Source organism: Grampus griseus (assembly GCF_964374135.1).
Source record: "Grampus griseus genome assembly, chromosome: 19".
NCBI classification, from domain to species: domain Eukaryota; kingdom Metazoa; phylum Chordata; class Mammalia; order Artiodactyla; family Delphinidae; genus Grampus; species Grampus griseus.
Window position 1 is genome coordinate 7,812,148 of NC_139013.1, and position 12,601 is coordinate 7,824,748.

Genomic DNA, 12,601 nt, shown 5'->3' on the forward strand with positions numbered 1-12,601 from the left:
CGAGACCCCCGGCTTCTCCGCTTCTCTGGATCTCAGTCTGGTGTCGGCATCACCAACTTCTGCTGCAGCCTCAACTTACAGTTCAGGAGGTGACGAGGAGCCGGCGAGGGTTCGGGAAGGTGGCAGGTTATGGTCAGAGCTGGGTTTCTGCAAGGTGGCCAGAAGCTGTCCCAGGGCCGGTGCTGGTGAGGAAAATGCTCAGAAATGACCTGCCAGCACCCACACTGGATCATGGCCACATCCCACACACCTCAGAACGGCACTGCCTGTGCCTCGAGGCACAGACCCTCTGCCTCGAGGGTCAGAATCTATCTCCCTGCCCATGGTAACTGTGCCTCAGTTTACCTGTTTCTTCATGTGACCACCCACCTGTCTGACATTCTCTTGCCTTCCCCCTAATTGAACCTCTCCATTCAAATTTCTGTTTTTTGTCCCTTTATCGCCCTATTTCACCCGGTCCCAGTTCTGTCTTTGTTTTCCCATCCCACGTCTTCAGCCTCTTTCTTCTCATCTATTTCTTCGTCTGAGTATCACCCCATCTCTACTTCTTTCTCCTTGTCTGCGTGTCCCCGTCACCTTCCTGTCTCTATTATGTCTTTCTGCCACGGGTTTTTGTCTCGATTTCTTTTTTCTCAATTTGTCCTGGTCTCTTGACTGATTCTGTCTCCATCTTTGTCTTTTTTTCTTCTGACTGGGTCTGTCATTGCATCTTTGATCTCCTGGCTTCAACCTGTCTTCCTCCCACCCCCACCCGCCGTCACCTTGGTACCAGATTCATTTGTGTATATGAAGGAAGCAGTTTGGATGAGGGATGAGGGAGGGGTCAGGAGTGGGGACCCAGCTGGGATGCTGTGTGGACTCCTGGCTTAGGAATTAAGATGATGAGAGCATTAGGGTCACATGTAAGTTGTGGGCGATGGAGAAAGAGCGAATGAGAGGATTAGGTTTTGCCTCTGTCCCCTACTGCCACTTCTGATAGATCTGGTGGTTCTTGAACTGATGTTGTAACATGTCTGCCCAGGGTGGGTGCTGCATGGAACCCAGCCAGGTTAGGCAGCGAGAGCCTAGGCTCCTGGGTCTGAGGGAGGAGGGGGCTGGGGGCCTGGACTTCCTGGGTCTGAGGGTGAAGGGGTGTATTAGCTCACGAGGGCTGCTGTAACAAAGTTCCACAAATTGAGTGGCTTAAACCAGACTTTATTGTGTCAGTTCTGGAGGCTAGATGTCCAAGATCAAGGTGTCGGCAGAGTTGGTTCCTTCTAAGGGAGAATCTGTTCCAGGCCTGTCTCCTAGCTTCCAGTGGCTGTCTGGCAATCTTTGGTGTTCCTTGGCTTGCAGAAGCATCACCCCGATCTCTGCCTTCGTCATCACATGGCCTTCTCTCCTTGCATGTGTGTCTCTGTGTCCAAAATGTCCCTTTGTATAAGGACACCAGTCAAGTTGGATTAGGGCCCACACTAATGACCTCATCTTAACTAATTGTATCTGCAATGCTTCTATTTTGGAATAAGATCACATTTTGAGGTTTTGGGAGTTAGGACTTCAATATATGGATTTGTGGGGGACACGGTTCAACCCGTAACAAGGGGGTTGGGAGTATGAAGTCCTGGGAGAGGAGGGAGCTGAAAGCCAGAATTCTCCATCCTTGGGGAGAAGACGGATTGGGGGCAAAACTGAAGGACAATTCTGAGGAGACTGGAGTCTGATTTTAATGTTCCACAGGCATCTCCAGCTTAATTTGGCTAAAACAGAACCACTGATTTCTCCCCCCATAAATCCCCTCTTTAGCCATCTCAGTAAATGACATTGTCATTCACCAGCTGCTCAAGCTAGAATCCCAGAGTTGACCCAGCCCTCAGCAAGTCTTGCTGGCTCCTCTTCCAAGAGGACTCTTGCGGGTCCGGGTCTCTCCAAGTCTATGGCCACACCCTCTTACACCAGAATGACAGCACAGCCTCCTAACTTACCTCCCTGCTACTGCCCCTGCTCACCTCCAAGTTACTCTCCTGCAACAGCCAAAGGCCCCCTCCTGCAACATCAACCCAAATACATCACTCTCCTGTGTCATGACCTTGGATGGCTTCCCATCAGCTAAGAGGACATTCAAAGTCCTAACATGGCTGTCCAGGCCCCAAATGATTGGGCCCAGGCATTTCCTCCATTTCCCATCACCCCAGCCCCACTCCACCAGCACCGTACAGGCACACCAACATGCTGTCAGCTACTCCGACACAATGTGCCTTTCCCTGCCCTGGCACATGCTGTTGCCTTTGCCTGGAACGCTCTTCTGGGGCATCTCCACTGAGCCAGCTACTTACCCACAAAAGGCACTCGGTACCTATGGGTTCATTCCATGGAGCAGAGCAACACAGGGGGAGACAGTGGTGGGACCCTCCATCGACCCAGGACCTCATTTCCCATGACTTTCTTGGGTCAATGACTCCATTTCTGTGGAATTTTTGAGGAGTTGGGAATTCCATTTCCTCATTTGGGAACTTCATTCCCCATCAGCCCCTGGGGTGGAAGCGGTCAGGCAGGGCCTTGTTTCCCAACCTGAGGAAGTGGGGGGCAGGGGATCAGCCGAAGGGAAACCCAACATGGGAGTCTTAAGAAACTACATTTCCCAGGAGACCTCCAGAATGGCTCTCCCGACAGTGGGGCGGCCAGCGCCGCATAGCTTGCTGGGAATTGTAGTCTGGCAGTCTCCCGGGAGGGCTGGGTGCACCACCTTGGAGTTGTTACAGCGATTAGGAGCTTTCACACCCGCTGATGTCTGTGGCCAAGGGCGGGGCCGGGTCAACGCCCGAGACCCGGGATCTTCCACACCCCACTGGCAGCACTCAACAATTAGGAGTTAGATCCCTTGGGGACACGGAGGATAACTGCAGTTCAGGCACGCCCTGGGACGACAGGCTTCCCTTGCAGCAGGGGCTTGGTCCTGGGCCTGTCTGGAGTTGTGGTTTCTCGTACTAAATCCTCCTCAGCTGCAGATCTGGACGTAGGAGAGAGACGGGGTCTCCCGACACCCTTCTCGGGATCCACGTGCTTTTGTTCCTTGGGGACACCACGCACACCCCAAGCTGGAAGGCAAAGGGGGACAAGCCTGGACCTGGGGCTCAAGGGTACCCCCCCCCCAAGGTTTCACCCTCAAAGAATGCGGTCCTTACACTTCTGTAAGCGGTCAGATTCCCGGGAAAGGAGATGTTATAAAAATGCCGGTTCTCAGCACTACCCCTGCGTGGTGTAAAATGTCTTCCAAAGGATGATCCTCTAGTGGCTGAGAAACCCGGTTCCATTGGCCCAGAGTCCCACCCTCTTGGCCCCAAAGCCCCGCCCCACCTACACTGGTCCCAACCTATTCCCGACACCACTGACCTCTAGCCCAGCCGATCAGATATTATCTGTTGCCCCTCAAAGACCACAAGCCCATGAGAGCAAAGGTGGGATGAGTGTCTGCCCGGCGCCTGGCGGTCAAGTAATGTCTAGAATGAATGGCAGACCTCGTCCCGGAAGCTCTGCATACCTGCATTCTCAGCACCCTTCAGTTCTAATGCAACGCTCACGCCAACCCAGTTAAACTTCTTCCTTTACTCCACCCCCGCGGGCTATGGGTGAAACCAGAACTGAGCCATCCAGGAGACGCCCGGCTCGTTCGGCTGCACGGACAGCACCCTTTCTTCACGCGTTACCAGGCCAGCTCCACCAACCCCAAGAGATGAGGGGTCCGCAGGCCGCGAATGGTTAAATAATTCATAAGATTACCAACAGCGTATTAATTACAAATAATGAAAGAGGAGCTAGAGGAGACGACTTTTCCAAACGGGGAACCGGGATCCGCAGCCCCAGGGCCCGGGGGTCCGGCCACCCGGGCAGGGCAGCTCCGTAATAAATAATAGAGTTGGGGGCAGGGGGTCAGGGCTGCTCCTGCTTCTTCTTGACGGAAATCCGCTTCTTCCTCGCAGCCAACATCTCATAGAACGGGTCCACGCTCACGGCAGCCCTGCAGAAGGGGCGGGATCCCAGGGTGAGGGCCGAGGGGCCTGGGCCCCCAGCCACCCCCTCCCCAAGGACTCCGGGGCGCAGGCTCACTGGATGGACTTGATCCACTCGTCCTTCTCCTCCTGCGTGGGGGCCGAGATCCGGTACACCATGTGGTTCCCCTCAACCACCCGGCCATCTGCCTCTGTCTTGCAGGCTTTGATGAGCTGCCCCTTGTTGTTGCGGATGTAGAGCTCGAAGCAGTTCTGGGTAGACACGAGACGATGGGCAGCTGGGAAGAGCCAGCCCTGGGAACAGGGGAGACCCCCCGACACGGCAGGACGGGGTACAGGGAGGGTCTTACTGGTTTCCGGGGGTCGTCCACCTCGCGGATGCTCAGATTCTCCAAGGGGATGATTCCTCGGGGCTCCTTGTCCTGAGACAACGAGTTTGACCGGATTCAGACTTCCAGTCTCCCCCCAACCCCCCAGCCCCTGCCTCCCGCAGACTCAGGAGTCCGGCCCCCTGCCCCTTGGCCCCGCCCTCACCGTCGTGTACTCAAAATAGTAGAGGCAGTTGTCCGTGAGGATAAACCAGCGCCGCTTCCACGTCTTCACCCGGCCCCCTGGAAGGGAAGGGGGGTAGGGGGCCTGGGCTCAACAGGGGGATGGGACCTCTGGGAGGGTGGGTCGGGGGTGAGAGACAGAGCGAGCACAGGGAAGGTGGGGCTGTCAGGGCCTCGGACAGAGCGATGCGTGGGAAGACGAGCAGGACAAGGCGTGATGTCGGGGCCCCGGGAACCGGTCCACCCCCAGCCTGCGGCTCTACACTCTCTAAGCCTGTCTGTCGACTCGGGTCAGGGCCCTCAGCCCCCCAGCTATAGGCCCGAGGCCAGGGCAGCCCCCTCCCCTTGTGTCATGTCGGGGAGCAAGGACGGGCCGGCCTTGTACCTACCTCCTGGGGCAGACAGCGAGAAAGCAGGCAGGACCAGGCGAGAAGGGAAGGCGGAAGAATGGGGTGCCCCCGAGAGCCGCAGGGTTGGGGAGGGAAGGGATGCGCAGGGGGTGGCACAGAGATTGACAGAAACAGCAGAGAGAAACACGCAGAGAAGGAGGGAGGGAGGGAGAGAGAGGGAAGAAAACCAGTTACATCCACATGAGGGAGGAATGGCCTGACCCTCTCCCACCCCGGAAGGCTGAGGATGCTGAACCGCACTGAGGCGGCCAAGAGCACCTCCTGCGCCAGTGCCCAGCTCCGGCCCACCCCCTAGCGTGTATCCCAGGCCAGGAGGGCCTTCCACTGCCACGGTGAAGATGTCTCTGTAGGGAAGTCATCCCCACGAGGCAGAAGACAAAACCCCCAGTCGGTGGGCCAAGGTGGGCTTGGGGACTCATGTCAGCACCAGTACAAACTGGCCGTGTGACCTTAGGACAACCACTTGCCCTCTGTGGACTCCAGTCTAGAGACCCACTCCAGCCCACACCTTCCTGCTTCCAAGTGACCCGCTTCTGGGCTCCCTATGATCCCGCAAGGATTAAACTGCAGTAATAATGACTTCTATTAACCACCTTTGTGAATATAACCACCACAGATTCCCTTTCCTGTATTTCAGTGTTTAAGAGGTGCCTTCTTCTAATGACCTTGTGACGTGCTCTGGTCAGAGATCTGGGTCCAAGGCCACCTCTGCCCAGTGGCTGCTGGACAGTGACCGAGCCTCAATCTCCTCATCCAAGAAATGGGCAGGATTCCTACTGCTGGGCGCGGTTTGGAAGAGAACCAGTTCCTCAGCAAGCTGCCCCTCCTGCTTTTCCTTCCCACCCACTCACTGCCAGGGGCACCATTTGGCCTTCCTTGAAGAATCTAAATTCCTCCCAGACTCCGCAGACCTCCTTCGGAGCTGATTCAGGAATCCTTCCCCCCCAGCAAGTTGTCTGGAAGGAGTGGTTCGCATTTTTTATGCACCAGGGACCTGCTACTGTGGCTGGAGAAGCGATTCCTCCATTTAGGAGCAGAATTCCATGCGGCGGGGGAGGCAGTGTGGATGATGAGATGTGAACGGAGCAAAGTCCTGCCCTGACCCTGTGCCAGGCTGGAAGCTTCCTCTGGGCCCTCCCACTGTCTGGGCTGCCTTCAGTCGACGCCATAATTCCTCACCAGATTCTCTGTCTCCCTGGGGCAGTCACTCACTGCTCCTCCATTAAAAAGCCACCGCTGGGACTTCCCTGGTGGTGCAGTGGATAAGACTCCGCGCTCCCAATGCAAGGGGCCCGGGTTCCATCCCTGGTCAGGGAACTAGATCCCACATGCATGTCGCAACTAAGGAGCTCGCCTGGCGCAGCCAAATTAAAAAAAAAAAAAGCCACCGCTGACCCTCCCAGGGCACCTACTACAACCAGGCCCAGCTCAGAGCCAATGGCTCTCAACCTGGGCCATGCACTGGAACCACCTGGAGAGCTTTCAACATGACTGATGGCCTATCCTGCCCCCAGCAGTCACAAGTCTGTGGACTGGCCATTGCGGTTTTCGGGTGAATCTCTGGGCAGCCAGGGTTGAGAACCACTCCAGTCCTCAGCCAGCTGTACCTGTCAGACCTCCGCTAACTAACCCTGAATTTGCCGGTGCCACGTGTTCCAAGGGTCGCTGGCCCCTGCCCCATCCACCCCATCGGGGCCAGGGGCTCCCGATTCACCTAAGCCAGCTTGGGTGCGGCCCCGCCCCCCACCAGGAACCAATCCAACCAGCTGAGAAGTCCACCGGGGTACTCTGAGACCCTTTTCCTCATTTCTGCAGGCTCTTTTCTGACTAAGGGAGATGTTCTGGGGAGGTACGACGCCCCTAGAACAGCCACTACGCTACTGGGCTGATAAGGAGGTAACATACCATGGGGATAAATGCAAGAGTGTCATAGTCGGTCTGCCTCGGACCCCCAGGAGTTCCCTCCAAGTGAGGTAACAGGCTCCCAGGCATCCCAACCCCTTGGGCTATTTTCTGTTCACTACAGCTGAGAGCATCCCGAGTGAACACTCTCCCCCCAGATGGGGACTGGGCGATCTGGTTCTCGGCTGTGTCCTCAGTGCCTAAACCAGGGCCTGGCACAAAGAAGGGGTTCCGTAAACATGCATGGGTGAACACAAGGGGTTAGGGAGCGCTGAATACAAGCCCGGCCCTGGGCTTGGGCCCGGCACACAGGGCTGAACTCATTTTCGGCCCATTTTTCAGATGTGGAAACTGAGGTTCAGAGAGGTAGAATCGCTGGCCTAAGGTCACATAGCGGGTATGTGAGAAGCTGAGTCCACAGCCTGGGACCCACTAACCTCCCCCCTGCAGAGGCAGCCAGCAGAGTCAGCAAGGGACGTACCCAGCTTAAGGAGCCAGCCCTCCCGGTCCGGGTTGAAGAAGGTGTGGGTCAGATCATTCCCATCATCCTCAGGAATCTTGAAGGGCTCATTTCGGATGCTGTCGTAGAGGTTCTGAGGGGCGAAGGCATGGTCAGCAATCCCAGGCTCCTGGGACCCTCCCAGGGCTACCTGGCAGTGGGGAGGGGGCTCCAGCAACCAGGGAGCCAATGAGACCATGGGTGGGACGGCAGATGGGATGGTGCAGGGAGGGAGGAGGCCGGGAGAAAAGGGAAGCAGAAGGCAGAAGAGTGGAGGGAGCCCCAGGGAGGAGAAAGAGGAGGGAAGATTAAAAAAATATGTGGAAACACAGACATAGGAAGAGCTGCTAGGTTCTGAGAGAGACCGACAGGCAGGTGGAGAATGGGACACACCAAAACCCTGAAAGAGTCACAGAGCCAGAGAGAGACAGAAAAGAGAAAGAGAGAGACAAGACAGCCAGCCAGAGAGAGAAAGAGGAAAGAAATGGACATGCTGGCATGACCACGCTGTCCACGGGCGAGACGATGATCCCGGGTGGGGAGCTCAGGCACTAGGAGACCCGCAGGGAGGAGGGTCTGCGGCAGGAAGAGGGACAGGGCTGAGGGCGCTGGGGGAGGGGGAGGGGGGCCTGACCCTGAGCAGCTCCTCAGGCAGGTCCCCGCCCTCATTGATGCCCCGGTTCATGGCCACAAAGCGCTCCAGGCCCGGCTTGTCCCGGACGTTGGGGTTGTGAAGACTGGTGTTCAGCATGATCACGGCGAAGGACAGCACGTAGCACGTGTCTGCGTTGGACAGTCAGGGGGTGATGACTGGGGCATATGGGCCCCCAGGACCCGAGAGGTCAAGCCCCCAGCTCCCTCCTTCCCCAGGACCCAGCAGCCTGCGCCCCCACCTGTGGACTGGAAAACCCCCGGGTTGCACAGGCAGTAGCGCTGGGCAAAGGCTTCCATCATCCGATCAATCTTCTGGGCTTCTCCAGGGAGGCGGAAGCTCCAGAGGAACTGCCTGCGTCAGAGAGGGGCCGGGTGTCGATGCCAGGACTGGCAGGACCCGCTCCCCACTCTCAGTCCCCGTGATAGGAACTGGCCAATGAGAGCTCCACGCTTGTGGCCAATCTGACCACTGAGCATCGGCCATGAGACTTTTGGTGGATTTATATGGAAACACCCTCCTTCTTTCTACTAAGGTTGCTGAACGGGTCTGATGGTTGCTAGGGCCTTCTGCTATCATGTGGGAGGAGGGTCTGTGGCGAGCAATGCCCACACCATGGGGAGCACAATCAAGAGAAAGAGAAAGTTGTCCTTCTGACAGCATTTGAGCACCTGGATACAGGTATGCCGGGAGAAAGCCCCACCGTGGACTTTGGTGTCATGTAAAGGCAATCCATTCCCTAATTTTTGTTGCTGTTTTGTTTTGAGTAGGGATCATCACTTGGAAAGAAAGCCCTGACAGGTACCTTCCTGCCCTCCCAGCCTCGTCCCTCTCACCTGAGGGCCTGCACCAGATTGAGGTCGGTGAACTCATGCAGATCCACGAAGGCGTGCAGCACTGCCAGGTTCAGCTCTTCCCTGGGAGGACAGGGACAAAGTCACGTGCAGGAAGGGGCGTGGGGAGGTGGGCGTGGACAGGAGGCGAAGGAGTGGGGAGGCTGCGCCCCCTCTTCTGCACAGAGGCTACCCCTGTAGCCGGTGAAAGTTTTGGCCAAGCCCCCATCACAGGCCTGGCACCAGGGCAGGGATACTCAGAAGGCTCTTGGGAGGACTGTCTGCCTCGAGAACCCTGGTGTGGCTGGACCTCTATTCAGTGGGGAGAAATGCAGCAAACACGTGCTCTGCTGGCCATCACCTCTCTCCGATGAGCCCCAGGTTCCACAGATGCCCTGTGGAGATGGTCCCCCATCCCCCATAGGTCCATGGACAATCCCAGTGCACTACAGATGTCCACAAAACGATCCCCACAATGCCAGATACCCGGACCATCTCCATGCAGTCCAGATGTCCACAGACAATCCCCAGAAATCTAGAGGTGACCCCCAGACTCCCCAAACAGTCCCTATGCACCCCAGATGTCCACAGACGGTCTCTGTACTGCAGATATCCAGAAAGTTCCACACACTCTAGATGTCCACACAATCCCTAAGCATCCCAGCCCGTCCCGTGCCCCACTTCCTAGCGGTCCACATCATTCCCATGCACACCAGTTGTCTACACACCATTCTCACGCTCCCACGCCACCCACAGATGTTCTCCACTGTCCCCAGACCTAAATGGAAGGTCTCCACATTGCCCAGATGTCCACAAAGGTCCCACACCCCCCAGACGCTCACAGATGGTCCCCAGGTTCCCCAGAAGGTCCCAGGCTCCCCCAGACTCCTGTCAGCCCATTTTGTCAAAATCCAGTCATAAGGCTGATCTATCAGGGCCTCTTCTCGGGAGGAGCTGGGTGCATGGGGCCGAGGTGAGAAGCCAAGCAGGAGGTGGGGGGGGGCGGGGAGGGAAGGGGGCAGGTCTCACCTCTCCCCCAGGTAGTCCCCGATGGCCGTCTTGTTCAGGCCTTCGCCCTTGTACAGGAAGCGGGCGATCTCCTCGGGTGTGTTCTGCAGAAGTTCATTCTCCACCAGGAACTGGATCCCCTGGGGGGTGGGAGCTGGGTCTCAGGGCTGGGTACTCAGAAAGCCACGCCCCTCCCCCCACATCCTCAGAAACCAGAGCCTCCAAAGCCACCCCCACCCTCAACGGAGTGGGGCCGAGTTTTACTTTCAGGCTTTTCCCAGGTCCTTAAATACCATCCGTCCCACGTCTTAGCCTTTGCATCTACTGTTCCCTCTGCCTTTGCCTGGTTAATTCCAGGCCCCCCCCGGAAGCAGGGTCTGGCAAGGAACAGCAGCTCCATGAATGTTTGCTGAATGACTGAACAAACTACCATTGCTTTGGACAAGAAGAATAAAGTTGGAAACTGTTAGTAGACAGCAGTCCACCAAGGGCTGTGAGGGCCAAGCCTCAGGCTGGACTAAGGCTTTCTCAGGCTCTCCTGATGCCACGAGGACCACCACTGTGGCTATCTCACTCTGGATCATGGTATCCATGTCTAGGGGCTCCCTGAGGGCAAGGCAGGGTCAAACTCTTCTCTGGGTCCTCAGCACTGCCTAGCAGAGGGGCAGGCCCGAGGGAGGCCTCAGGAAATGGGTGTAAAATGAATGACTGAATGAACGAACAAACATCTTTCCTCCACCTGGTGAATACTAACTCATCCTTCAAACTTGACCCGAATATACCCTCCTCAGGGAAGCCCTCCTTGATGCCACCAGGCTTGCTGCCCTGAGTGTCCACAGTCCTGGTACCTCTCTCTCTCTCTGTCATGGCACTCGTCAACACTCTTCTGTACACATCTCTGTCCATATTCCCTACCAGACTCAATCGAGCTCCCCCTGGGGACTCCAGGTGACAACAAAAGTGGGCCCTAGAATATGAGCAAAAAGGGGAAGAAGACCCCCCCGGGTGGAAGTTCCAGCCCAGGAACAAATGCAGCCAATATCTGAATCCAGGGATCAGGACCACGTCCGTGCACCTAAGGTAGACCTTTAACCACCATACTTCTGAACAGAGATGCCAGAATCCCCCGTCTGGATGTCTGCCTGGCTGATCCCAGCCCTGTGGCCCCAAGCACCTTTTTGGGGTCCATATTGAACTTCTTCCTGCCCATTGCCATCTTCCGGTTCCGTTGCAAGGTCTTGCTGCAGGGACAGAGAACGGAGGGTGGAGGATCAATGCCTGGGCATCCTTGGCCCTGGCCTGGCCTCGTGACCCCCAGGTTCCCTGCCCCAGCCCTCACCTGCCCTCATTGGCCTCCAGACCCTCCACCTCGCTCATGGCTTCGCTGAGCTCCTCGCGCAGGCGCTGGATCTCCACCAGCAGCTCCTGCTTCCGCCGCCGGATGTTCTCCAGCTCCATCCGCTCCTCCGGAGTCAGGTCCGGGGGTTCTGGAGGAGGGGATCAGGGGTAGGAGGTCAGTTCTGGGGACTGGGAGCGTGGACTTCTGAAATCTGGGGGAGGACAGGGCTCCTAGGTTCGGGGGCAGGAGGAGAATGAGAGTCCAGCCTCCTGTCTACTGGAAGACGGGGTACAGCCTGGACTCCTCAGTCCAGGGGACGAAGGGCTAGGAACCTAGACTCTTTAGTCCTAGGGGAGAAGGGGACTGGGAGCCTGAACTCTTAGGTCTGTGGGGAAAAAAGGGCTGGAAGCTTGAACTTCGGTCCATTACTTGAAAGGAGGCTGAGGCCTTGGTTTTCTGCCTCCATTCTTGGCGAGGTAGCTGTGGATCTGGGTGTCCGGACTCCTGGGTCCATGGAAAGTAACTATGGCAGGCGAAGCTGATGACAGCTTGCAAGAGTTGAGGAAGGGGGCGGGGCATCGAAGGCCCCCGTCCCCGCCTTAGCGGAATCTGTAGCCCCCAAGATCTCTCCTCACCCCAGCGTCCCCAAAAGCCCCCTCCCCTCTCCCAGCAGGCACTGGGCTCGCCCGGCCCCTCCAGAGGGAATGGTTCCTCCCCGGCCTCGCCTCCGCCGCTCCCACCCCCTCCCGCTGCCACCGGAAACAGGCTCGGCCCAAACAATGGCCTGGAACGCCCCACTCTCCTGCCCCGCCGGAAGCCCGTCCCGTGCCCCACAAAAGCGAAGTGACGACGGAGCCGAACAGCTTCGCAGGGCGCGCGCCGGGAAGAACGCTCGCGGCAGAAGGCTGGGGCCGAAACGCTCCATCCGCTCCCAGACGGCCCCGCCCCTCCCCGACTTACCATAGACACCGTCCTCCATGGCGGCTAGGAAGGCCCGCGGGGAGTCCGGGGCGGTCCCGCCGGTCGGGCCTGGATCCGCGTTGGCCCGCGGGCTCGGGTGAGCCCGCTCAAACGCCCCGGGAGCCACCGCCGCCTCCTCAGCGCCAGTCCTCAGCGCTGAAAAGACTCTCCCTTCGCCTCCCAACCGCCCCGCCAGTAGGGACCGCCCCTCGTTTTGACACCGCCAAATCCACGGCGGGCCCTCTCGTCTGCTCCGCCTCCGATACCGAAGAATCGTCCTCCAGGGCCAATAGACGCGCAAGGAGTAGACGTAGCAATGTCCGGCTGGAGGTAGACGGTCTGTGGAGCCAATCGAAGTGCGAGCAGGGGCCGGGCCCCGCCTCCGAAACTAAAGAAGGCTCTTGGCTGGCTTGCTCACCAATGAGAAGCCTCGGAAAGGAGTTGCGCGGAGGTGGGAC

At 57.7% G+C, this 12,601-nt stretch overlaps 1 protein-coding gene across 3 annotated transcripts; it reads right to left on the reverse strand.

The window, feature by feature from the left end:
• Positions 1–1,096: 1,096 nt before the first annotated feature.
• CYTH2 (cytohesin 2) lies at positions 1,097–12,287 on the reverse strand. 3 transcript variants are annotated; one of them, XM_082677738.1, is made up of 14 exons: positions 12,144–12,287; positions 11,184–11,331; positions 11,019–11,085; positions 9,866–9,984; positions 8,840–8,920; positions 8,245–8,357; positions 7,986–8,134; positions 7,333–7,445; positions 4,524–4,602; positions 4,340–4,411; positions 4,087–4,241; positions 2,316–3,997; positions 1,989–2,026; positions 1,097–1,413 (listed from the first exon to the last, which is right to left on the reverse strand). In XM_082677738.1, exons 1-12 carry the CDS (start codon positions 12,160–12,162, stop codon positions 3,910–3,912), a joined length of 1,203 nt encoding a protein of 400 aa, XP_082533864.1. In that variant the 5' UTR covers positions 12,163–12,287; the 3' UTR covers positions 1,097–1,413; positions 1,989–2,026; positions 2,316–3,909. The 3 variants fall into 3 exon arrangements, with proteins under 3 accessions (XP_082533864.1, XP_082533863.1, XP_082533865.1); XM_082677737.1 differs by having other exon boundaries at positions 1,965–2,026; XM_082677739.1 differs by having other exon boundaries at positions 1,097–2,026; positions 4,524–4,600; positions 7,334–7,445.
• Between the last annotated feature and the right edge of the window lie 314 nt (positions 12,288–12,601).